Source organism: Alligator sinensis, unplaced genomic scaffold (assembly GCF_000455745.1).
Source record: "Alligator sinensis unplaced genomic scaffold, ASM45574v1 scaffold116_1, whole genome shotgun sequence".
NCBI lineage: Eukaryota > Metazoa > Chordata > Crocodylia > Alligatoridae > Alligator > Alligator sinensis.
Window position 1 is genome coordinate 3481111 of NW_005841908.1, and position 25882 is coordinate 3506992.

General features: G+C 46.1%; 1 protein-coding gene and 1 long non-coding RNA gene across 2 annotated transcripts in view; one reads left to right on the top strand and one right to left on the bottom strand.

Moving 5' to 3' along the window:
* The window catches only part of LOC102384755 (transmembrane 4 L6 family member 1-like), a 26743-nt gene continuing 861 nt past the window's right edge, over nt 1-25882 (top strand). The window contains exons 1-5 of the mRNA XM_006018633.3: nt 1-137; nt 8382-8564; nt 15016-15078; nt 20225-20370; nt 25100-25286. Coding sequence (XP_006018695.1) covers nt 8394-8564; nt 15016-15078; nt 20225-20370; nt 25100-25286 — 567 coding nt within the window. The 5' untranslated portion in view covers nt 1-137; nt 8382-8393. The remainder of the gene's footprint in view (nt 138-8381; nt 8565-15015; nt 15079-20224; nt 20371-25099; nt 25287-25882) is intronic.
* Nucleotides 2342-25882, bottom strand: part of LOC102384576 — a 71638-nt gene continuing 48097 nt past the window's right edge. The window contains exon 3 of the long non-coding RNA XR_323229.1: nt 2342-2377. This is a non-coding gene — a long non-coding RNA (uncharacterized LOC102384576). The remainder of the gene's footprint in view (nt 2378-25882) is intronic.

Consider the following 25882-nt stretch of genomic DNA (forward strand, 5'->3'; position numbering starts at 1 on the left):
CATTGCTTGAGAACATATCTGTGCCTCTCAGACGGATACTGGGTAAAAGAAAGATAAAAACTTGAAGCCAGTTAAAAATTAACTTTGGTGTGTGAAGACGTGAAGCATCAGTAACTATTTTATTCCTGTACATCAAGGTAAGTACATCAAGATATTTTCTTACTTCCCTCAACTTTACAGGATGAAACATATTGAGAGTCCTAGTTAAGAACCAAAAAGCTACTGCAGCAGCTTGCCCAAAGTTGTTAGGAATGGGTTTGACACTTGTAGGATTAGCAAAAATGTTTGTGTTTGGTATGTCATCGCTAATTTTTGTATCTTGGCCAGAATCAGCTGTGATTTAAGTAGGTGCAAGCTGCATTGACTTTTATGGGAGAAGCACTCACTAAATTTGCTTGTCGATGCTTAGGTAGATTTCTTTGGTAATGTCAGTGATAGTGGACCAAGTTGAAATCACTGTAGCTCAAGGTCAATGGAATTATGTTGCTTTATACCAGCTGAGGAGCTGTGGGTACATCTACAAATGCAATTAATGTGCATGAATATTTTGCATAGAAAATTCAGGTGCATTAAACTCTGACCCAGCACACATCTGAACTTGTGCCCATTGGGAACAAATTTGCTCTAAACAGGAGTAGTCCACGACTGTTCCTGCCCTGCTCTATGTGCCCCTGCAGCAGCCAAGGGGAGTTCCAGGCTTGCCAGGTGCCTGCCCCGTCTGGCAGGGGGATCAGGTGCTGGTCCTGATCTTTGTAGGGCTCCCAGCCACATGGAGACTGGGATGTGGTCCGACCTCCACATGGCTGGGAGGCAGTGTTCCACTGAGCTGGGATAGCTCTCTCCACCCCTTGTGGCCCCTGCTGCCTAGGCTGACTGGGAGCAATTTGCTCCCAGTCAGCGTCTACATGAGTGCTTTAGCACATTAGTTTAATGCACCAATTTGTAGTGCCTGTATCTACTGGTATTAGAAAAATGGCACATTAGACTAATCTACTTCCCAGTAATTGCTGCACATGTGTAGACAGCAATGCTTTACTGCATATTAGTCTAATGCACAGCAAAGTATCTCATGTAAATGCACCATGTGGAGGATTATACACATGAATGCTGCACAAGGTTTTTAGAATCTCTCTTATCTGACTTAAAACAAGGGGGTAGATTATGTTTCCTTGTTTGCTTCTGATTGAATAAAGAAAACAGTATAGAAAATAGGCAAGGGTTAGCAGGCCCAGGAAGGGCATGGGTTAAAATACAATGCAAGGGCAGGTGAGAAAATGTTAAAACATTAAATTAAATGCACAAAATTGAAAAGGAAATAAGCGAGGCTGGAAAATATCTAGTGCTACATCCATTCTGTCCCCTCCACACACATTTTCTGTCAACTTAAAAAAAATTATTCCCTTCGATCTGGGGCTTTTTAAATATCTGCAAAATGTCCTGCCCAATTTTTTGAGCATTATATAAACAGTTTGTAATGAGAGTGAGACAGGTAGTACTTTGGTTAAACAGCTGTTCTAAAGCAGCTAAGAGCTAACTTGCTCTTAAAGCTTAATTACTTTCCCTTATGCTTAAAAATATTCAGAAAATGTGGTTTATAATAAGTATTGTTATTAAAACTCTGTAGCAGCACAGAACAATGCTAATTACTCTTTGTAGAAATTCAGACTCAGAAGAAGACTTCAGCGCTCTCTACTGCCTTTTGGCAATGCAGTGGCTCTTGGCATCCTCACTATCTCCCATGGCATGTATTTCCAAGCACCAGGTGCCTTTGTTTAGGGCTGTGAGAGGATACATGGCTCACACTGTTCTGTTTAACAGTTCCCAATGGTGCTGTCCTGCATGGATTTGTTTAAACCCTTTTTGAACATGGCTATTCTATTTGCCTTTACAACTTTGTGTAGCAACAAGCTCCACAATTATGCCCCAGGTAGAACAACCAAGTCAAAACAAACAAAAAACCTCCACGTCTTGTTTTTTTTAAACATGTCTCCTGCTAGTTTCAGTGGATGCCCCCTAGTTCTTGTTTTTTGGGACATGGTGAATAATAGTTCCCTATTCACTTTGTCCACACCCTTCATGACTTTATAGATCTCTATCACACCCAGCTCAGCCTTCTCCTTTACAAAAGGAAGAGTCCTAGCCCTTTCAGTCTCTTGTATGGCAATGGCTCCATACCTCTGATCATCTTGGTTGCCTTCCTCTGCACTGTTCCCAATTCCATTATATCCTTTTTAAGATGTGGAGAGTAGAACTGCATGCAGCATGCAAGACATGGGTGCACCGTGGATTTATACAGTAGCACAACTGTGGAGGAGAAGAGCTGTTTGGGAAACTTACTGTTGTTGTTGTCATGTATTGTAAGCTACTTTGAGCCTTTCTGGATAGAGTGGGATATAAAATGAAAATAAATCAGAATACATTATTATTTAGATGTCCTTCTTAATTATACTCAACATTTTAATTGGCATTTTTTGGTCACAACTGTGCACTGAGCTTTGTTTAGGGGTTTTTAACCTTGCTTAGGTATATTCATGTCTTTTTCTAGACTGCCTCTTACGCATGTGATGCCTTCCTTTAACTCATCTCTAAAGCTACTTAGTTACTTCCTTCTTATGCCTTCTCATGAACCACCTCTGTGACTGTACCTAGGAGAAGTCAGCCAGTGCACATGGGCTAAGTTGAAGGGTATTTCAAATACACAGCTGAGGATCAGTTGGGAAATAATAATTTTTAAAAATTAGCATTACAAAAATGTGTGTAACCCTTCTGCCAGGCACTGGATGGCAGTAAGAAGGGCTAGGTTCAAATTTGGGGTTTCACACCAATTTTTCAAATTTAGCTTGAGCTCCCAACTAGAAGCCATGTTGTGGGATGCTTGGAGCCTGGGTAGCTCATCCAGGGGCATTGTGGGGGCACGGAGAGAGGACTCCCACTGCTGCACACGCCTTGGGAGAGGCACAGGGGGCACATGCCCACTGGATTTGTGTCTGGGGAGGAGGTGGGCTGCCACTGCAGGCTGGGTTCTGCATCCCATTGCCACTGCTTCAGGAATGGTGTGATGCCACATGCCTGCCACCACTGGTCCCCGGGGCTGGCTCCTGGATGGGCTGCCCAGGCTCTGAGCATCCCATGACCTTCCCCAGAGTCTCACTCACCCCAGCCCCTCCCCTGCCCCACTTCCTCCCTCCCTGTGGGGGCCTCTATCTGCCCCCCTGCCCCCCACCCCTTCCCCAACTTACCTGCTGTGGTAGCCAGCCGTCTGGCTGCAAACTTGGCTGCATGCTGGCTCTGTGCCTGTCTGTGCGCACCCCTCCCCACCTGCTGCAGCTGCCCAGAGCCTACCTCCAGACTGTCCTGCAGCCCTCTGTGCTGCCCCATGCTTAAGGGGGCTAGGCCCCATTAGTCCCGGGCTTCCGCTACCTATGGCTGTGTGCCTGCCTGCCACACATGCACAGTTAAAGTATATTCACGGACCTACCAGGACCCATTTGCCAAGATCAATGGTAGTTCTGTGCATATTCTGTGAAAAATGATACTTTACCCTTGCACATGCCGAGAATTTTCAATGGGAAATCCAAAATTTTCTCAGGGCCACACTCACATGCCTACAAACTTCACAATTTCAGGAGGGAGGGCAGATAAACACAAAATCTGTCCACTTGCCCTTTATAACTGACCACTTTAACCTCAAACTGTATTAGCCAAGACCACAATCAGTAAAAACCATGAGTTGCCCCTCAAACCTGCATATTAATGAAGGCATGCAGATAAAGAATACACAGTTACAGACATAACTGTAATCAAACAGGATATTCTATCTGCTCTCTCCTCCATGTGCTTTGCTTTTTGCATCTCCTGTCACAACATCTGAAAAAGTGAGCTTCATCTCATAAAAAGCTTGTGGTGTAGCACACCCTCACACCCACACACATTGTATCTTGGTTAGTCTGCAAGATGTAAGTCTACCTTGCCTTCCATGTAGACCATAGGTAGGGTTACATTTGCATACATTATGTATAGAGACCTACCCAAGTCCAGGAGGCAGGAGGCTGATTTTGTGGGCAGATTGCAGGGCTGGCTGGTATTTTTGTACCCTCCCCATGCCTCCAATTGGCCGAGGGGCCCTGGTGGCCCTGCCCCCCTGTTGCTAATTGGTGGAGAAAGCTGCTTGTCAGTCTTGCCCCTCATCACTGATTGGCTGAGCGCTGTCCAACATGTGGCCCCACCCCTTGCTGCTGACTGGTGGAGAGGGGCGGTGTTGTATGACAGACAGCCTTTTCAGCAAATCAGCAGTGAGGGGCAGTGGTAGCAGCCATCTTGCCTGATCCCCTTCATGTTGCCAGCCCCCCTCTCTCCCTGGCAGCCTGTGTAACTAGGCCACAGCAGCTGTGAGGACTGCTGTCTCCCACTGGGGAGTTGGTCCCTCCTGCCCCACCCTGGATTTTGCACACATCACCCAATTTCATGATTTCTGTAAAATTGTGAATTGAGTAGGTCCCTAATTATGTATAAGTTTTTGCATATATATCATACAAGCCATGTATATTGGTCATTTCCCCATCCTCCATGCCTCACAGGTTGCTCATCCTACATCAGCCGAAATTAGGCTCATCTCAACAACCTAAACTATGCCCTTCCTCTCATTCTTAGACCTTGTCTTCCTCAGAAACTCTACTCAGTTCAAGCAAATCAGTAACCATCTGCCAACGCAATCACACTGGAGCTGCATACAGATATTCAGGGAGGTTAGATTGAATTTTTAAAATGGCCATCTGATCAAATTTTGTTCACCCAAGTGTAGACCTTACATTAGTTAGGTGGATCTGTGTGTGAGCTCTACAGAAGTTCAGGACAGTTAGATTGGTCTTTAAAAATGGCTGACCTGATCTAATAACCCCCTTCCTCGATCTCGACTTACCTTAGGTCAGGTGGCTATTTTTAACACAATCTAATCTCCTCAGATGTCTGTACACAGCTTGATGCAACCCTCCAGTGTTGACAAAGAAAGGTGAGATTTGTGTGATGAAGCAGGTCCTGGATTCAAGCAACAATAAGAGGCACTAGTGCAAGCTGAGGTTTCTTTTTCTCTATGTACAGTTTGGACCACTGCAGCTGCATCAGTAAGCAGGCTTTGCTTGCCAGTACCAGAATTAACACCCATGTTAACCGATCATGTGCTGATGGGATGGTGACCTTCGGTCCTCTGCGGGTTTGCCCACTGTCAGTTTCACCAATGCAGGGACTCGGACTCACTGTACAACTCGGCCAGCCCATCCTCTTGTCTCTCTGGCTCTTCTGCTATCTCTTTGCGTCCTTCACTCTTAACTTCTCTAGAAATAATATTCCCCTTGGGTAGGGAGGCTCCCAGAGCTGCCTTCCCTTCTTCAGTGGATTCCAGGGGATTCTGCCCCTGTCCCTGACTCTATTTCTCCTAGGGGCAATGCTGGCAAACGGAGGGTACCTCGTCGCTCCCCTTGCCTCCCTCCTCTCAAGGGGAGTACTGGCCTCTCCCTGCTCGCTCCCTGTTGCAAGGCAGGAAGTTTCACCTTGCTTTCCTCTGCTAGTGGTTTAGAGGCTTCTCCTGCCTCTTCCTCTGCTGGTGGTTGAGAGCCTTCCCCGGCCTCTTGTGCTGGTACAGCACAGCCTAGCTGGTGCCGTTCCCCAGTAGGAGCCTCAGCACGCCAGATGTGCTGCCTGCTCTCTCCCCCTCTCTCTGGCTCCCCCTCCCTGCGGGTGCTGTTGGGGGGTTTTAAACTTTCCTGCAGCGGCCATATCGGCCACCACAATTGGCTCAGCTATCTCCCTTACTGGGAACAGCTGCTTAAATAGCCAGTGTAATGCCGGTTCACGCGGCTGTAGCTGCGGCTGCAGCTGCCGCCGCGGTCTCATCTCCGGCACCACCGGGTCTCCCAGAGGTAACTTACCCCCTCTGGGGTTCTGTTCCGGGGTTTTGTCTGCCCTGCAGCCTTTCCTCGCCCCTCCTTGCGCCCGTGACGGCAGAGCGCCGCCGCCACAATTAGCAACATGGAAAAGTTTTTCTGTTGGCACTGAGGGAGACCATATGCTTTAGCTTCCACCAGGGAGTACAAGATTCAGAAGTTATTTTTCAGTACAAAGGGGATATTTTGGGGCAGGAAATTATTTCAGCTGGAAGGATGCTTAATGAGCTTTGGTGAGCTGTCGAGGGCTGCAAGGGTAGCTCCACCCCTGGACAGGTGCCCTGCCCCCTGGTCACCATATTGGGACTGGAAGTCCCACCCCCTAATCCCTGACCTTTGCCACCAGAAGTATCTCCCCTTACCCCCAGAAGTACTCCTTCTGGGAAGGGGGTTTGCCATCTTGGAATCAGAAAAAAACCCAAATTGTATACTAAAAAGTAAACAATGAAAATAACATATTTTAATTTTACTTAAAAAAAATATTTTTGTCCTGATTTGTGTATGTTTGTGTGGTGTATATAGAGGCGATTGCATAATACCTCAAAATGAAGTCTTACTCTTGTATATTGTAGGGGAGTGTGGCGGGTGGTGGGATATGGAGGGGAGAGTGTGTGGTTTGTGGGGGGCTGTGTATGTGTAGGTATGAGAGAGTGTGTGGGTATGGGGCTTTTAGGGTATGTGGAAGGGGAGGGTGGCTAGGGATGGGTGTAGGCTGTGCATGGGGGGTGTGGGTATATATGTAGTCGGGGGTGTGCACATAGCAGCGAGTAGGGGTCCCCCCAGAAGTGTTTGGGTGTGTGTGTGAGGGGGTCAGTGTGGGTAGGAAAGGTATGTGTGGGTGCAGTGTTTGTGGGGTGTGTGATTGTGTGTTGGGGACAGTGTTGTTGCAGGGTTTGTGGGTATGGGGGGTGGTGCATGAGACTCCCCTGCATGTGCCTGAGCCGGTCAGGACCTGCTCCTGCCTCACAACAGCCCAAATCCTGCATGCCCTGCGGTGCCTCCCCACCACCACCAGCAGTGCACAGTCCCAGCATGCCCTGCACTCACTCTGAACTCACCCCTGTGGAGTGGACCAGCCAGAACCTGGCACAGCCCTGACCCAGCCTGCCCAGTGCCTGCTCCACATCACCCACCCAGGTGCGTCCTGCTGCCTCCTGGACATGTAGCGGGGCTGGAGTGGCTCTGCAGCTGGACTGCCTTTCTAGTCAGCCCAGGCAATGGCTCCTTCTGCTGCCACCAGCCCCAGCCCTGCGATACCAGCGGAGACCCATGCTGCACATGGGGCAGCCTGGAGGTGGCAGTGATGCAGTGTAGATGTGGGGCAGCCCAGCACAGGCTCCAGATGGCTGCAGCAGGGGACTGTTGGCAGTGGGAGGGGGAGGGGCTGCTTTCCCCTTGCACTGAGCAATAGATTTTGTCCAGTGCCGCCACTGTTGAGAGCAGGCAAGCCTGGAGCAGGTGTAGGGTGCACAGGATCAGAGCTGTACAGCACAGGTGCCTGCCAGTACTGTGGGGCCAATGGCAGTGGCAGCCAAAAAGAGCCGCCTGCCACCTGGGCTGCCTAGAAAAAGCAGTCCAGGTGCTGAGCTACCCCAACTCCACCGTGTGCCTAGTGGGTGGCAGGACATGCCAGGGCTGAACTATGCCTAAGCCAGGGGACCAAGGGACCCACCGTGGGCCAGACAAAGACTGCAGCCCGCAGGCCATATTTTGCCCACCCCTGGGATATATTAACAAAAAAACCCAAGAGCCAGAAAATACAGGAGCACTGTTTTGCACACTACAAACACATTTCTGCAACTTCTCCCTGAGCAGAACAAGCATTTAATGCATGTCTCAAGCAACTACTGGTATAATCACAGAACTCCATTTTTCCCCTTTAAGTGAACTAAGTGCTCATATAAGTGTCAGTTTCCATAGCCTTGCTAACTGAAGTCCTCTTTCCTACAAACTAAACTAGCCCAGCACAGGCAGCAACAACGCAAGCTTTAACCAAACCTTGCTTTTATTGTATCTCCTGGTGAAGATGCAACTCAAATTGTAAGAGAATTCTTCAGTCTTCCTGCTTATTCTGTCCTGGATCTCACTGCTGAGACTACCAGGAAGGTTGCCAGTTAATGACAATCAGGCTAGTGTTTTCAAAGACATACAGTTATTTGCTAGGATCACAAATGAATTACCAGTTACTTGCACATAGGACATAGCCATTTCACACAGGACCAAGATCTGTTTGCTATTGACCTGGCCCAGTTTTGAACACAGAACTGGGGTCAGGGGGTTCAATAGCTCTATTTGGTAACACCTTTCTTGGAAAAAAACTCTCTTGCTTCAGCACCATTTTCATATATTTTATAAAAATTTCTCACTCACATGAAGTCCTACTCCTCCATGTTTTTAAAGCACAAAGTAACCCAGGCTTTCTTTTCTCATTTCTTTCCTTAGTATTGATCTACCATGTGCACTGGAAAGTGCTCGAAGTGCATTGGGGTCATGCTGTTCCCCCTGGCTATCTGTGCTATCATCTCCAACCTTCTCCTATACTTCCCCAATGGACAAGTTCTAGAGAGTAACGAGATAACTGATTTGGTCTGGTTTTTCCATGGCATTCTTGGAGCTGGGATCTTGGTAAGAGATAAATTTTGTTATTGTTTTAAGCATTCCAGTTTTGAGGCTTATGAAAGCCTCTATCAGTTTAACAAAGATCAATAGGGCTGTCTTTTATATTTGTGCTTAAGCTAATTTATCTGGAGAAGAGGGTATGAAACTTAGAAGTGATATACCAGGAAGATTAAAAAGCAAGTACTTGAATAAGAAGTATAATTTAATGATGAAAATCTTGGCATACCATGAACTTCAAAGTTTCGTATGACAAACAAAAGTATCAGGCCTTCCCTCATTCATAAAGAATAGTAACAGAAACATTCTTTGCTGGTCATAGTGTAGCTTGATGTCTAAATTCAGCAATGGTGACTGTGTAACTTTTCATTTCAATTGATTACTTTATTACTCCTTTTGTTGGTTTTAGTCTCAGATGTTTTATGAGGCTTATTAAGGGAAAAACTGGAACTTGTTTGTACATCTCATGACAATGATAATAATAAACAGCGAAAACAAACAGCATCTAGAGCAGAACCACTCAGTCACTGCTAAATTCCAAGTAGTTGCTAAGTTCAGCCATATTCATATCGCCCCCTCTTTTTTGTGTCCACTGTTCTAGGAACGTCTGTCTGACCAGGTTTATCTGCCTGAACATCTGAACAATGACTATTTCTTTTGTTAGGCATTAGCCCAATTTAAGGTGCATTAAGGGCATGCGTCTACACATGCATGTCCTTAATTCGCTTAAAAATGGTGATTTTAGGCTATTCAGACATTTTTACATGTGCTCGGAGACGCGGCACCAGGAGCTTTAATTTGCAAGTTGTGCTAATTTAAAAGCACCTGTGTGTTACATGTATCAGCGTCCCCAAGCTGAAAATATAGTGGTGGGGCACTTTGAACTAAAGCTCTTGGAAAGTGTTTTATTTCAAAGTGCCCCACCACCATTTTTTCAGTGTGGGGGCTCTCAGGGATCCTGATACACGTGACACAGAAGGCTGCCAGAGCCCACCAATTTCTGTGCTCCAACAGACTTGATTGAGTCTGTTCCGATGCACTGGATTTCCAGTACATTGGAACAGGCTCCACACACACACATATATATATATATATATATATATATATATATAGGAGCCCTTCGACCCTAAATTTGATACTGCTCAGAGAGAAGTATCAAATTTATGCATGAATAGCTAAATAACATTAGCAAACGCATACACGTGCTAATGTGCATTAACACAGTGTGCATCAATGGAGAGACACCAAGTTAATGTGCAGTAGCACATCTGCATGTGCACTAATGTGACTTAGCTATTTGCACCTACAGTTAATGCACCTTAATGTGCATTAGTACATCCACGTGTAGACATGTGCCTAAAGTGCCTTAAGCAAAGGCGCATTAAGTTTAGGCACACGTAAATATACATGCAGACATGCCTGGTGTAAATGGGTCACTTACCTAGCTTCCTTTTCAAGGCCAGTCAGCTCTGTGTTCAGGATTTCTAGCCTGTTTATTTTTCATGGGCAAACTTGTTCCCACAGAAACAAAACAGACAACAACAAAAAATGTACAACAAACAGATAAACCAAAACTTATAGCCTTTCTTAGACCCTGAGAGAACAGCTTAGGCACTGTACTGCTCCCCACAACACCACAACCTCCCATCTCTCCCCTTTGCCTTCTGCCCCTGGAGCTTTTAGGGCTCATAGTATCATAGCATCATAGTGCTTAGGGTCAGAAGGGACCTAAACAGATCATCAGGTCCGACCCCCTGCCCCAGGCAGGAATGGGTGCTGGGGTCATATCACCCCAGCCAAATATTTGCCAAGCCTCCTCTTGAAGACCCCTAAGGTAGGGGAGAGCACCTCCTCACTTGGGAGCCCATTCCAGAGCCTGGCAGCCCTAACTGTAAAGTGATGTCTCCTGATGTCCAGCCTGAACCTTCTCTCTAACAATTTGTGGCCATTATGCCTCCACTATAATCCACTTTTCAGTTGCAGCTAGCTTTCCAGCCAGGCAAGCTCTTACCTGTTGTTTACCTGCAGGTGGGTCTCAGGCTAAGCTGCAGGCTGAGCACCTTCTTACACACACATTTTCAGAATAGAAAATATGCTAAATTCATCTAGTTCACTATGAATAATTTGCCCTCTTTTGATGTACCTCCTACTTCATATATTGTTAATGTACCTTTTACTCATGCTGAGTTTGACTGTATGCAGATGGGACTTAAAGGAAGCTGACAATTATACAACAGACCCTGGTGGAAAAGTCACTGCTCAAAGCCCAGGAGGCACTGGCTGCTAATGAAAGGAGGACTGATGCTCAGCATGGCATCTCTGCATCAGTCTTATTCAGAAAATTATTTATTTTATGGGTTCTACATAAGGCTGCCTTGTGGCCAGGGTGGAGCACATTAAAAATGTGAGTGGAGGAAGAGTATGCACTGAGCCTTGAAAGAGAGGTGACATCACTAGGAAGTTACTGATTTGTAAAACAACAATGTTACATGGATGTGTTTTTTCATAACAGAATGTGACAGATGGAACCTGACAAAGAGTAAGAGGAAAAATGTTATTATACCCATTTTCCTGATGAGAATCTGAAGTAGAAACATATTAAGCAACTTACTCAAATTCACACAGGATGGTGTTTCAAACAGGGAACAGGGGTGCTTGGGGTGCCTGTCTTTGAGACCAATGACTGAATCATAAGAGCATTCTTCCCATTAAGTGCCCAGATTTGACTAATTCCAAACATGTTCTCCTCTTCCACTCCCATTTTTAAAATTGCAAAAGAAGCAGAACTCTGTTTTGTTTAAAAATCCTAAATTTCTGAACTTGCAAAATAAGGAAATTGAAAAAAGAAAGAATGACTCAGTTTGTCAACAGTGCTCAGTTCTGCAGACTATGAGTCAATCTGAATGCAGAATGGCACCACTGTGAAACGACTGTCTGAGCGACATCAAACCCACAGACTTCATTTCACTGGCACCAGCCTCCTGGCAAATTTTCCTTTGACCTCAAAAGGCAGAGTACTGAAATCGGTCACTGGAGAGAGAGACTAGTGACAAACAAAGTCATGCACATTGAGCCAAGCAAAACAGCTCAAACCAAGCATAGACAAAATAACCTGCTCACAGCTTGGGCAGATCTGCAAGGAAAAGGCAGGGTGTAGCAGGAAGTAGGGCAGTTGACTCACCAGGTGACAGTGACTTCTCAGTCAGTATCTGTGACAGGCTGAGCGTGGTTCTAGAGGACAGCACTGAACTCACTGCGCTAGAGGTCAATGTCCTAGTCCAGTGCACATGGTAGATCAATGTCCTAGTCAAATTCCAATAGTTAGTTATACTCCGTTCACATAAATTCTCCATGGAGGCTCACTTATTAGGCAATTACATTTTAAACTGGGTATATCTACACTTGCCTATTAATGTGCAGCAATAAACTCTGGAGCTTATTGCTGCCAGTCTGAATGTGCACCCAGACTGCAACACATTGAGCTGGGTCAGAGCAGTCCCAGCTGGCAGGGGGTCCCGAGGGTCAGCTTGTCAGCCTAAGGCTGCTTTCCCTAGCTCAGTGTGCTGTGGAGGGGCTGGCTGGGGTATGAAGGTGTTGTGCATTGGGCTAGCCAGCAGGCAGCCCCTGCACTGAAGCACCCTTGTGCTCTGCCAGTCGGTCAGCATCTACACATGTGCTGTGCTCAGGAAAAAAAACTCCACAGCAGCGTAGTACTTGTATTTACAATTACTAGCCTGCCCCAGAATTTATTAGTTTTGTGTGCCCTTGTAGGGGCATACATGTAGACACTCAGACACTTGCTGTAGAGCTAATTAGTCAACTCCACAGTAAGTGTCTTGTGTAGATGCACCCACTGACAATTAAAACTGTCCATCTTTCATGTTGTTTTTAAAAAAAAAAGTTAGCAGTCTTTTCATGTACTACACCTGACCCTGAGTCCTCCTTTCCTCCCTTTCCCAATTTTACAACACCAACTTTATATATATTTTTAAATGTTTCTCTCTCCCATGTTGCTCTGTGGAAGACCTACACAAACAACAGCAGACGGTTGTTCTGAGCACATGGTGGAGTCTTCATTCTGGCTGTTAGATACACACCCAGCAGCTCTTTCATGTTCTTTACACCCCAAACTACAAGCACCAGCCTGTGCTGCCTTTGGAGACTCTGGGCGCATCTACATGAGACATTTACTATGCAGTGGACTAATTAGCTTCACAATAAACATTGCATGTCTACATGTGCATCCTTATTAAGTTGGAGTAAACTAATTTACTTTTCAGCATGATAGTCCTTGTAAACACAGGGTGCATCCAGGTACGCGTGGACATTTGGTTCCCCAGTGACAAGTAGCAGTACTGAACCTTGTGCCACAGCTACTTGTCCCTGGGGAACGCCCATCTTTGACATGTGGCAAGTTACCCCGGGGGCAGTAGGGGAGGCTGGGGCCAGCATTGTGCTGGCCCCAGCAGCCTTACCTGGGATCCTAGGGTCTCCTGGGGCTGCAGCCACGGCAATACTGCCAAGCAAAGCCTGGCTGGCAGCCACAGCATAGCTCTGGGCAGCCTGGCTCCACTTTTCAGCAGCGCATGATGCCTGAGCACGCACTGCTTTGCAGGTTTTTTCCACATTTTTTTTGACCCCTGAATATCCAGAGATAAAAAATCCCTGCAGAAAAAAACAACAGAGAAGCACACACTTGGGCAGTGTGCCCTGGCAGTGCGGAGGACACCAGACTGTGCGGTATGTGGTGCTGCAAATGTGTTGGCGGCATCACATGCCACATGACTACACTCATCTGGATTCACCCACAAGCACTATCCTGTTGCTGAGTTTTTTACTCCCCAGCAGCATATGGGTAGACACTGCCCCAGCTGGCTGGGGCATGATGGTGCTTCGGTGTAGGGGCTGCCTGCCAGCTGGCCCCACCCTGAAGCACCTTCATGCCCCAAGCAGCCCCTCTGCAGCACACTGAGCAAGGGGGAGGAGCCCTGGCTGGAAGGCTGACCCCCCGGGGTCCCTTGCCAGCCAGGCCTGTTCTGACCCAGCTCAATATGCTGCAATCCTGGATGCACGTGAACACACGGTGCCCGGGAGCAATAAACTCTGGAGCAATAAATTCAAACATGGGTAAGATATTGTCAAAGGACAAAAACTTATACCCAGGCTATCCACCTGGTGACCCATAGGCCACATCCAACCCATTAGGGGTTAACATGAAGTCCTCCTGGCTTCTGCCCAGCTGCTGCTGCTGTAGTGGCTGGGGTATCTGGGGTAGGGCTACATGGTGGGAGGCCTGGTGAGCTTGCTGTCCAGGTGAAAGTGCTAGCAGGAAGGCTCACGCAGGGGAACCACAGACTGACAAAGGGTGTTTGTACCCAAAAGCTCGCAAAGAAGAATTTTTCCAACTATTTTAGTTGGTCAAATAAAAGATATTAGATTTACCTAAATAACCTTGTCTGCCTATTAACTCAATCAGCATTTTCCACTAAAAAGAATTGTCAGAAATTTCCCAACCAGCTCCAGCAGAAATTGTACAGACCTACCTTAAGTTAGTGTTCCAGTGTGTGAAAGTCAGTGTAATTCACACTGAGCATGTCTACATGTTCATTAATGTGCTGTAATTACTGCACATTAAGTTTAGTAAGTTAACATAGGTACCAACTTAATGTGCCATAATTGGCACTACTGTGCATTAGTGCAGATGAAGGGGTTTTTGTGATGCTACTGCACATTAGACTAAATCTACTCCACATTAGTGCATTATTAAGGGCTTTGTCTATCGCACTAATGCACAGTAGAATTAGTCTTCTGCGAATTGCCTTGTGTAGACGTGCCTACTGAGTGCATCTACATGTGCAGTTAACATGTAGCAATAAACTCTGGTGCAGTTCGTGGTGGAGTTTATTGCTCCTGGGTACAGCGTTTACACACGTGCCTGGGACTGCATCATGTTGACCCACGGTGAAGTAGCCCCAGCTGACAGGCAGCCCAGGGGGTCTGCCTGCCAGCCTGGGGCTGCTCCGCCCTGGCTCAATGTGATGCAGAGGGGCAGCATGAGGCATGAGGGTGCTACAGTGTGGAGTTAGCCATCAGCCAGTCCCTGCACTATAGTACCCTCATGCCCCAGCCAGCTACAGTCACCATTTACACGTGCATTTTGGCGCACTAAATAACTCCTACATAGGGTAGTACTTGTCCTGGATAGTACTATCCTACAGTAGAGTTAATTAATTTACTGCACCCTAATAAGGGTGCCCGTGCAGATGGTGACACTTTACTGTGGAGCTAGTTATTAAACTCAGCAGTAAAGCACACATGTAGATACACCCACAGTGAAGAGTGAGAAGAAGGTTTAAATTAAAGCAGCATCAACCTTTGGACCTCACTCCACCTGATCTTCAAACCACTGAGAAGTGCAAGGAAATCTCACATAGTAATTCAATATGTGCTTTTCTTGCAGGTTATTTTGCCCGCGTTCATGATGCTGGGGGCAGCTGGAGGATGTTGTGCTAACAGATGTGGGGTAAGCAGCAATTTTTGTATTGAAAAGACAGTAAAAATGATAATTGAAAACTGGCTTTTCCATGGGGACTGAACAAATGGAAAGATACAACAATGCACACAAGCACTGAAATGCAGAAATAGGGTTGACACGAAGCATCACTGGACTGAGTTTACAAGTATCATTTAGCAAGCAAGTATGTAGATACATGATAGATACATAGCACCTACCTAAGGTTAAATGAAGGCATTTTACTTTGCTTTAGTAAATCTTTGCTCTCTCTCAAATGCAGGGATTAGAATAATCTCTGACTTTAAAACAGCAGATATGACAGCTGCCATCTTTGCCAACACAGCAGAGATTGAACCAGGTTCCTATCCCTAGAGATGGAAGCCCCTGCTTCTCCAGCTTGAGCTAAAAAACAAAACCTAAAAACAAAGACCATAGACTAGGGGTGGCCAACCAATGGCACATGCCATAAGTGGCATGGGCAGCTGTTATGTGTGGCACAGGAGCCCTAGGCACAAGAAAGAAGGCAAAGGGGCTCAAGCTTCCTGCTATGTGGAGCAGGGCAGGGTTGGTGGGGGGCGAGGGCTGATTGAGAGACAGGATTGAGAGACAGATTGGGGGACAGGATGTCATTGCAGAGAGGAGATCAGATGTCACTGCCAAGAACCAGGTCAACCCACCCCTGGCCCAGCAACCACTGCAGCTCTATATGGGAAGCAAGGAACCAAAGCCTTTACTCTGGTGGTGCAAATTCTGAGAAGTCACCAATTTTGCGGGGGTGGAGATCAGAGCAGCACTCTGGGTGGGGGTGGCAGTGGGGCTTAACTTGTAGCATACCAGCTGAAAAAGTTTGGCCACCACTGATGTAGCCCCTCTGTCGGGGGCTACATCAGAGACAGAGGGGGACCTGTATCACACACTCCCTAGAGAATTATACACACAAGATGGGGAAAGACTCCTTTGTGCTCTGTCCCACCCACACCCTGGCTACAGAGAATCTGTCCTTGTTGATTAAAAAGGTTACCCAGCAAACATATTGTATCCCAATTAATTTCCATGCCCTGCTCAGAGTTCATTGTTTCTGATCCACAGCAGTTGTCATTAGCAAGGATATATTGACATAGAAATGTTTTTCCATGCCATCTCCTTGGTAGCAGAAGCCTCTAATTAGTGACACTGTGCTATAATGTTCCATCTTTATGTTCCAGTTAATGTTTAATATTAATCATAATACCTTCTTACCTATACCAAGTGCTTCACTAAAATTAACTAGTTAAGGATAATACCCAGTTCCCAGGTAGTGCTACCTCAATGACTGAACATTTTGTACATGAAACCAGGACACAGAGAGATGAGGGGGCTTGCTCACAGTCAGGAGAGCAGAACAGAACCTGGATCTCCTGAGGCCCAGGGCAGTGCTGTATCCAATAGGCTGCAGCGATGGTGATTTTACAACACTCTGGACTTCACAGCTACAGCTACAGTATGAGCAGTTGTTGGATGGTTTTCCAGTCCATCACCACCAGACAGACTCTCAGACTTCCTCCCAGTTCCTTACTTCCTCCGTAGACATGCCATCTGGGTGTGCAAAAAAAATTGGGCTGTCCATCACAATGCCCTAATAAAATCAGAGACCCCCCCAGCTTATGATTCAAATCTTACAGGGGGGCTCTTGTCTCTTATGGGGGGGCTCAGCCCCTGCAAGCTCCCCTGTAATTCAAACCCTGCTCCCACTCCTGACTTCCTTGATCCTCTTCAATAGTATGCATCTGGCTGGCATGCTTGACTGCACACTGCCCTACCATGTGCTGCCCTACCTCTGCATCCAAACCAGCCCTGGGTCTGGGTTTGGCTCCCAAGGGTCCTGTCTTCACTGTCCTGCTACTCTGACAGATGATGGATGTACACTTAATCTTTACTGTATTGCAGTCGTGTCAAACACCTCAATGCAGGTTCAGACCTCTATTCTGCTGCATGCTGTCAATGCACATAAAGTGTAAAAGACAACAGAAACAGATAACTACAACAACAGCTAGTGAGCAGAATATGAATACTTGTATGTGAAAGAAAAGTCTGGTAGAAGGTAGCTCTTTACAGAGAGAGATGTAGGGAAATCCAGTGGCTAGAAGCTGCAGCCATGCAAGTTCAAGTTAGGAATAAAGCCACATTTACATTGAGAGGGAGTAACCTTTGGAATAGCTGATGCAGGAAGGTGGACAATTGTCTTTAAGTAAAGACTGGATACATCTAAAAGGATTAGGCTGACTGAGAGAATCACCAGCAAGCAGTGAGGCATTAAGTAGCGTGTAAGCCCCAACTGCTTAGGCACTGTGGAGTGATTTATAGACATCAGAACACATGAGATATGAAAGCAGATCATTTTTACAGGGAAGTCCTCCTATTCAGAGTGGGATGGTGTCAAGGAAGACGTAAAGGTTGCTAGGCTCTTTGACAAAAATTTCCCAAACGATTCACAAATGGAAAAAAAAAAGACTAAAAGACTAATCAATTGATAGGGTTAAAAATGACTAGTTTAAAAATCACATTATATAGACACACCAAAGCCCTTCAGGTTAAGGATGTGCTTGTACAGCGCCTACTCAACAGGCATGTCTACACATGTGCATTGAATGCACATTAGCCCAATTTAAGGAGCATTAAGGGCACAAGTCTACACATGCATGCCCTTAATGCACCTTAAAAATGGCAATTTTAGGCTATTCGAGCCTAAATTTGATACCTGCATAAAACAGGTATCAAATTTATGTGCGAATAGCTAAGTCACATTAGCGAATGTGTAGATGTGCTTATGCGCATTAATGTGATGTGCGTCAATGGATAGACATTGCATTAATATGTATTAGCGCATCTGCACATGTGGTAATATGACTTAGCTATTCACATCTAAATTTAACGTGCCTTAATATACATTAGTGCATCCATGTGTAGTTGCACACACAAAATTGGATGTGTAGACACGTCCAATGAGCCTTGATCCTTGCTGGGGCACTGAGTGCTCCTGCAATAACAAATAGCAAATGATAATGATGTAAGATATGCATATGTATGTCTCATGTTTTTATTTATGTTCCTCTTTTCAATTTGCAGTGATTTCCACAGCCTAATTATATGTTGCATCAACTAATTATTTCTTTACTTCATTTAAAATTCTTGCTTTTAACTTCATTAAGTTTCTGCTCAATCTTTCATTACGGAAGAGGGTATGAAGATTTTGGAAACTAATTGCCAAGGAGAGCTTTGATATCTTTCAGCAGTTGGTGTTAACCTCCAGAAACATGCTGACCACCAAGATATAAGTGAGAAAAGCCCTAAATTACACTGTATTGCCCTGCCTATTAAATAGCTTCTATATATGGAAAATTTATAAATTTGTTATAATTTTTCAGATATAGAATCTAATTATTGGAGGTTTGCCTTGAATTTGTCCCCCTTCCACAGCTACAGCAGGGAAAATAAATCCATGGGGACAGATAACTGCCTTACACACTGCTCCCCACCCCCTGCAGTTTTTTCCTTTGGGGCCCCTATCTCTTTTCCTTATTGTCAAACCCTGCTCTCCAAGAGCACATAGAAATAAGAAAATGCTGATGTTGAAATTAAACATAGCTATAGTAATTCGTGTATAATGCCAGGACACTTGGATCAGGGGTTGGCAATCTGCAGGATGTGTGCCACAGCATGGCATATGAAGCCATTTTGCTCAGCATGTCACAGCCTGCCCAGGCTCTGGGCAGCTGCAGCAGGCAATGGGTAAGCTGCAAACAGCTGTACCAGGCTCCAGATCCCTGGCACTGGCTCCATGATGGTGGCAACTGCACACACCCCTTGGGGTGCAGGACAGGGAAGGGCCCAGGGCAGTGCAACCCCAGCTCCTCCCCTATTGTCCACCCAGAGGCACACGTACACCTGCTGCCAGCAACAAGGATCAGCCCCCTCACGGCTCTACGGGGTAGTTTCACCAGCTTTAGAAAGTTTCAAAAGCTTCATATTCCCACAGAAGTGATTCAGACCCAATATCTCTCCTAGCTAATTACTGCTCATAGGATTAAAGATGTAAAGACATTCCTTTACTATTTACAGTGGGCATGTCTACATGAGATGCTAAATGGGCAGTAGACTAATTCTATTGTACATTAGTACATCATGGCAAAAGCCATGTTAATGCGCTAATGCACAGTAGAATTAGTCTACTGCACATTAGCATTACAAAAAAACCATGTGTTGGCGCTGCTGCACAGTAATGCTGGTTACTGCACATTGGGCATGTTTACACAAGATGCTTCAAGTGCAGTAGACTAATTCTACTTTTCATTAGCACAGTGGGCAAAGCTTGTGCTTATGCACAGTAGATTTAGCCTAATGCGCAATAACATCACACAAAAAAATGTTCATCTGTGCTAATGCACAGAAGTGCTGATTATGGTACTTTAAGTTAATACATGTAATTACAGGTACTAAACTTAATGCACCATAATCATGGCACATTAATGAACATGTAGATATGCCCATTGAGTTGGTACCTTATTACAGGTACTAAACTTAATGTGCAGTAATAACGGCACACTAATGGATGCATAGATACACCCAGTCTTCCTTTCCTTGCAGTCCTTCCCATCAGCAAAACTGCAGTCAAAGTCTTGTAACTCATTTGGTTCCTATAGTTTAGCCTGTATTGGGCATGTTTACATGTGCATTAAGGTGTTTTTCCTAATGTGCATTAAATTTAGTACCACCAATGTGAGGTACTAAATAAATGTGCAGTAGGCTGCCTTAATGTACAGTAAAGAGTGCACACTGTTTTAAAATGATGCTTAATGCACAGTAGCTTATTTTATCTTGCGTTAGCATAATCACATGGTTTTTTACATGATGATTTAATGCACAGTTAAATAGGCTACTGCACATTAAAATGCATGTGTAGACATGCCCACTGAGTGTTCAACCAGGCCTCCTTGGTTTATACCAACAGATACCAACATGGAATCTTAGGTATTAGCCAGGCAGAACACTACTTCGCTCCAAGATCAGATAAGATCAGGTGCATTCAACCCTTCACGACCAATCTATTCATACTTTAGGGTGTCCAAAACACTCTGTTTATCCACACATATGGTGCTGAAGGTCATCTTCCTTTCAGATGCTGCTCTCTGTGTTTCTGGCTGTATTGGGTGTTGCCGGAGGGGCCTACTGTGTGACTATCTCCTCCATGGGATTGATTGATGGACCTCTCTGTGACACTGGTGATGGAGAATATATTTACCCTTTCAGGAACAACACACTCAAGTGAGTATGATTTAAGGGGCCTTTCCAACTTAGAAGGTAAATTCTGCCTCTTCCTTAAGGAAAATGTAGATTTTTACAAAGTGGGTGGATGTTCTGCTCTAAGTTTGAGACCATATGCTTAAATTAGCAGCCCATGGCCACTGCCTACTTGCTCCAAGGCTTGTCCTCTAGGAAATGTCTTGCTTTAGAACTGATGGGTTACACTAATGAGTTCTGTTGAACTACTGAGCAAATATGTGTGATGAGTGTATGATGACAGTCAAAAGGACTATAGAGAGGTCTCCAAAAAACCAAAGCAAAAGTCTCCTCCTGGGACTTTTACCTAGTCAACACTGACGACAGCTGGCAAAATGTCAGTGAACTGAAGAATTGTGAAGAACTAGGTGGCATATGGCAACAGAACTAGAGATGGTGGAGAAATCTATGAAGTTTTGTGAACATTTCTATTCACCATTAAAACTGTCATAGTTTCATAGTGCTTAGGGTGGGAAGGGACCTAAACAGATCATCAGGTCTGACCCCCTGCCCTGGGCAGGAATGAGTGGGGGTCATAACTCCCCAGCCAAATATCTGTCTAGCCTCCTCTTGAAGACCCCCAAGGTAGGAGAGAGCACCACCTCCCTTGGGAGTCTATTCCAGAGCCTGGCAGCCCTAACAGTAAAGTAATGTCTCCTGATGTCCAGCCTGAACCTTCTCTCTAACAATTTGTGGCCATTATTCCTAGTAACCCCGGGTGGTGCCAGGGGAAACAGAGCCTTGCCCAATTCCCATTGATCCCCCCCTGGTGAGTTTGTAAATGGCCACCAGATCCCCTCTCAGCCTTCTCTTCTGGAGGCTGAATAGATTCAGGCCCTTCAGCCTCTCTTCATAGGGCCTGACCCACTGCCCCTTGACCGTGCAAGTGGCCCTCATCTGGACCCTCTCCATGTTGTCCACATCCCTCCTGAAGTGTAGCACCCAGAACCGGACGCAACACTCCAACTGTGACATGACCAATGCCACATAGAGGGGAGGATCACCTCCCTGGACCTGCTTATGATGCATCTGTAGATGCATGACAAGGTGTGGTTAGCCTTACTGACTGCTTCCTCGCATTGGTGGCTCATGTTCATCCTGGAGTCAACAATGACTCCAAGATCCCTTTCGGCCTCTGTGTTGACAATAAGGGTGTTCCTCAGCCTATAGGTGTGTTGCTGGTTCCTTCTCCCTAGATACAGTACCTTGCACTTGTCTGCATTGAATTCCAATCTATTCTCATCCGCTCACCTCTGTAACCTGTTTAGATCTAGCTGAATTCTGTCCCTCCCCTCCAGCATGCCCACCTCACCCCACATCTTGGCGTAGTCAGTGAATTTGGACAGGGTGCTTTCCACCCCAACATCCAGATTGCTAATAAAGATGTTGAACAGTACAGGCCCCAGGACAGAGCCCTGGGGGACTCCACTGCCCACATCCCTCCAGGTCGAAGACGACCTGTCCACCACCACTTTCTGGGTACAAACATCTAGCCAATTTGCCACCCATCTTACTGTGTAGGCATCAATGCCACAGTCAACTAGTTTTTTTGAGAGAATATGGTGGAAAACAGTGTCAAAGGCCTTCTTAAAGTCCAGGAAGACAACATCCACCTCCACGCCCTCGTCCAGGGACTTTGTGTCCTGATCATAAAAGGAAACCAACTTAGTCAGGCAGGATCTGCCCTCAGTGAACCTGTGTTGGTTGCCCCTGAACATTACCTCCCCTGCTGTGCCCTTGCAGATGTGCTCCTTGATAATTTTCTCAAAGGTCTTCCCAAGGACCGAGGTAAGCCTAACTAACTTATAGTTACCTGGGTCCTCCTTTCTCCCCTTCTTGTAAATGGGGACCACATTGGCCCTTTTCCAATCTTCTGGTACCTGGCCAGAGCCCCACAAGCACTCATAAAGCCATGCCAGGGGCCCCGCTATGACCCCCGCCAATTCCCTCAGCACCCTTGCGTGAAAAGCATCTGGACCTACTGATTTAAACATGCCCTGCCCCTCCAACAATTCCCTAACTAGGTCATCCCTGACCCTACGCATGGCGGTGCCTCCCCTGGGTCCATCCATAATCCTAGTGGGGGTAATGTCCTAATCCCTGTTCAGGAATATGGAGGCAAAGAATTCATTAAAGAGGTCAGCTTTTTCATTAGCTACAATCACCAGATTGCCAACCCTGTCCTGTAGGGGCCCCATGTTCCTTGGTGCCTTCTTACTCCCTACGTATTTGAAAAAGGACTTTTTGTTATCCCTAATTCTGGTCACTAGTCCTAGCTCTGCCTTGGCCTTCCTAACAGCCTCCCTGCAGTCATGCACAATGGAGGTGTAATCCTCCTTGGTGATGGCCCCTTGCTTCCACTGTTTGTACGCCTTCTTTTTTGCCCTCAGGCATTCTTTGCCAAGCTATGGGGGCTTTTTAGCACTCCTGCCCTGCTTGGTGCTCATTGGGACTGACTCCCTTTGAGCTTGGAGGATTGTTTCCTTGAGGAACAACCATCCGTCTTGGACTCCCATCTCATTGAAGCTCTGGGACCCCAATGCCTATCCTACTAATCTTCTTAGCTCATTGAAGTCGGCCCTCCTGAAGTCAAGGACTTTTGCCTTACTGCTTGCTTTCATCACCCTGCGCTGGATAGTAAATTCCAGCAGGCAATGATCACTGTCGCCCAGGTGGTCGAGTACCCACAGACCCCTCACCAGTTCATCGCCTGTGGCAAGGACCAAGTCCAGCAAGAAATTTCCCCTGGTGGAACTATGCACCTCCTGGGTTAGGTGGAGGTCCTGTATCCTGGCTAGGAACCTATGTGAGCGGTCGGACCTGGCTGACTGCTCCTCCCAGCAGATGTCTGCATAGTTTAGGTCACCCATGACAGCCACATCCCTTGCCTTTACAGCCTCCATGAGCTGACCTGAGAATTCCAGGTCCAGCTCGTCCCCCTGGTGAGGCAGGCTGTAGTAGACGTCCACTATCAAGTCCCTTTCCCCACAACCCCCTTGAATTCTAACCCAGAGCGCCTCAGTTAGCCCCTCTTCTGATTCCATCCTGATCATTGAGGATATATATTGCTCTTTGACGAAGAGCGCTACACTGCGCCCTTTTTCCCCTGCTCTGTCCCACCTGTACAACCTGTAGCCCTCAATGTCCACTGCCCAGTCATGGGTAGAATCCCACCAGGTTTCTGTGAGTCCCACTAGGTCTGAGTTTTTGCTAGCTAGCAGGAGGCGAGTTCCTCCTACTTATTCCCCATGCCTTGAGCATTTGTGTAGCAGCATTTGAGGCCTCCTGTAGGTGCACATGCCACACCTTTGTTCCTAAGCCTGCCCTGGCCCCTGTCACTTACCTAGGTACTCCTTGTGCATGTCACTTCGCTTGCAGCGAAGCGTCCTCATGTTCCTCTGTCAAGACCAGGGATCCTAGTTTTCTCTGATAACAAAATAATCCCAAATTTTTTTACTTAAAAAAGCAATTCAAAAATTTTCCATAATTAAAATGAAACATCACTATATATAGATATATATAGATATATATATAGATATATAGAGAGATATAGATATAGATATATCTATACATTAGTGGTGTTACATTTTGATCATGGAAAAATATAGATTTTGGGTTACTTTTTTAATACAAAAATTGGGGATTTTTTTAATCAGAAAAAACCAGGATCCTTGGTCATGACACAAAACCCACACTGGCCTTGTCTACACAAGACTGCACAGCAGCTCATTATTACTGCACAGTAGCACCACATGGCATGACATGTGACACAAAAAAGTGCTAATGCGCTAATGTGCAGTAGATTAGTCCAGTGGGCATTAAATGTCACTTAAAAACTGGTCATCTGTGCTAATTCACAGTAGCACCAATTATGGAGTATTAAGTTAGTCCATGTTATTACAGGTACTAAATACGCTATCATTCTGGCAAATTATGGAATTAATGGGTAGATGTGCCCAGTAAACATCTCAGCATCTACACGTGCAATGCTATTAGGACAGAGCAAACTAACTCTGCAGTAGGTTAGTACTTATAAATACAAGTACTATCCTACTGTAGAGTTTTTTTACTCCACAGCAAGACACTGTGATGCTGTAGATACTGACTGGGCTGACTGGGGCACGAGGCTGCTTCATTGAGGGAGCTACCTGCTGGCTAGCCCTGCACTGGAGCACCCTCGTGCCCCAGCCAGCCCCTCTGCAGCACACTGAGTCATGGGGGAGCAACCCCAGGCTGGCAGGCTAAGCCCTGGGACCCTCTGCCAGCTGGGGCTGTTCCAACCCAGCTCAATGTGCTGTGGTCCCAGGCACGCATTCAGACTCCAGGAGCAATAAACTCCAGGACAATATGCACTGGAGTTTATTGTCCCGTGCTAATGGCATGAGTAAATGCACCCACCATGTCATTATGGATGAGTCTTATACTCACTTCACACTTTTGTTAACGACTTCATAAGACACAAATTTGGAGGGAATGAAGTCCAGCCTAACAGTCTATGATTGTAGGCACCCAAATAAGTGATGCAAAGGTAAAAGAGGACAGGGATTTGCAGGACATCAGCAGTGCTGAGCTAGCTGCCTGTGTACATGCTCTTACCCTACGACAAATGAAAGCTTACCCACAGTAGGTTACCCTTCAATTAAAGGGGCCCTAAGAAGTGATGTTTTTATATCACACTTTGTAACAAGATTTCAACTATGTTTTCTACTTGCAGATACAATTATTTGTTTAATCAGACAACATGGAGCATTTGCAAAAAACCTGAAAACATTGTCATTTGGAATATTGTCTTATTTTCTCTTCTGTTGGGGATTGGTACAGTTGAAGCTGTCCTTTGTCTTATTCAAGTCATCAATGGATTTATTGGGTTCATTTGTGGCACATGCATGAAGAGAAGAAAGGTTGGTATTTGATATAAGCTCCTATTCAAAAAGCTCTTTTGAGAGAGCACCATTAAAAGGTTCTGACAATCTGTACTGTACTGAAAATGTAAAGAAATAAGATGCAATTTGAAGCAAATGGACAATCCAAAGTAATAAAAATCATTCTCATTAAAAAAAAAAGTATGAATTCTCCTATGGAAAGTGTGCGGGCCGGCTCCTGATCCCGTCCTTGCTGGGCGCGAGCCGGGCCCATCTGTGCGCACGCGGGCTGTGGCCGGCAGCCCGGGTACGCGGGGCCGGAGAAAAGCCGCGGGGTGGAGTAGTACGCTCGAGCTAGAATCAGTCACGGAGGCGTAATGGTTGATTGAAAAGATTATTTACTTACACCGGAGATGGTCGCGGTGCAGGCTGGACAGTTTCCAGGTACAGCTCCGCTTCAATCCTCGTTGGAGGACTCTAAAACTCGGTTCCCAGGATCCTCGGAGTGGTTCAGACTCCGTGGTGTCGATAACTGGGTTCTAGGGTAAGGATTCGTCTGGGCTGCGATCGGTGACGGGGAGAGGCTAGAGGCCGTCGGTAAGTGGTGCCCCAGAGTTTGCTAGTCTCCGGGGGTT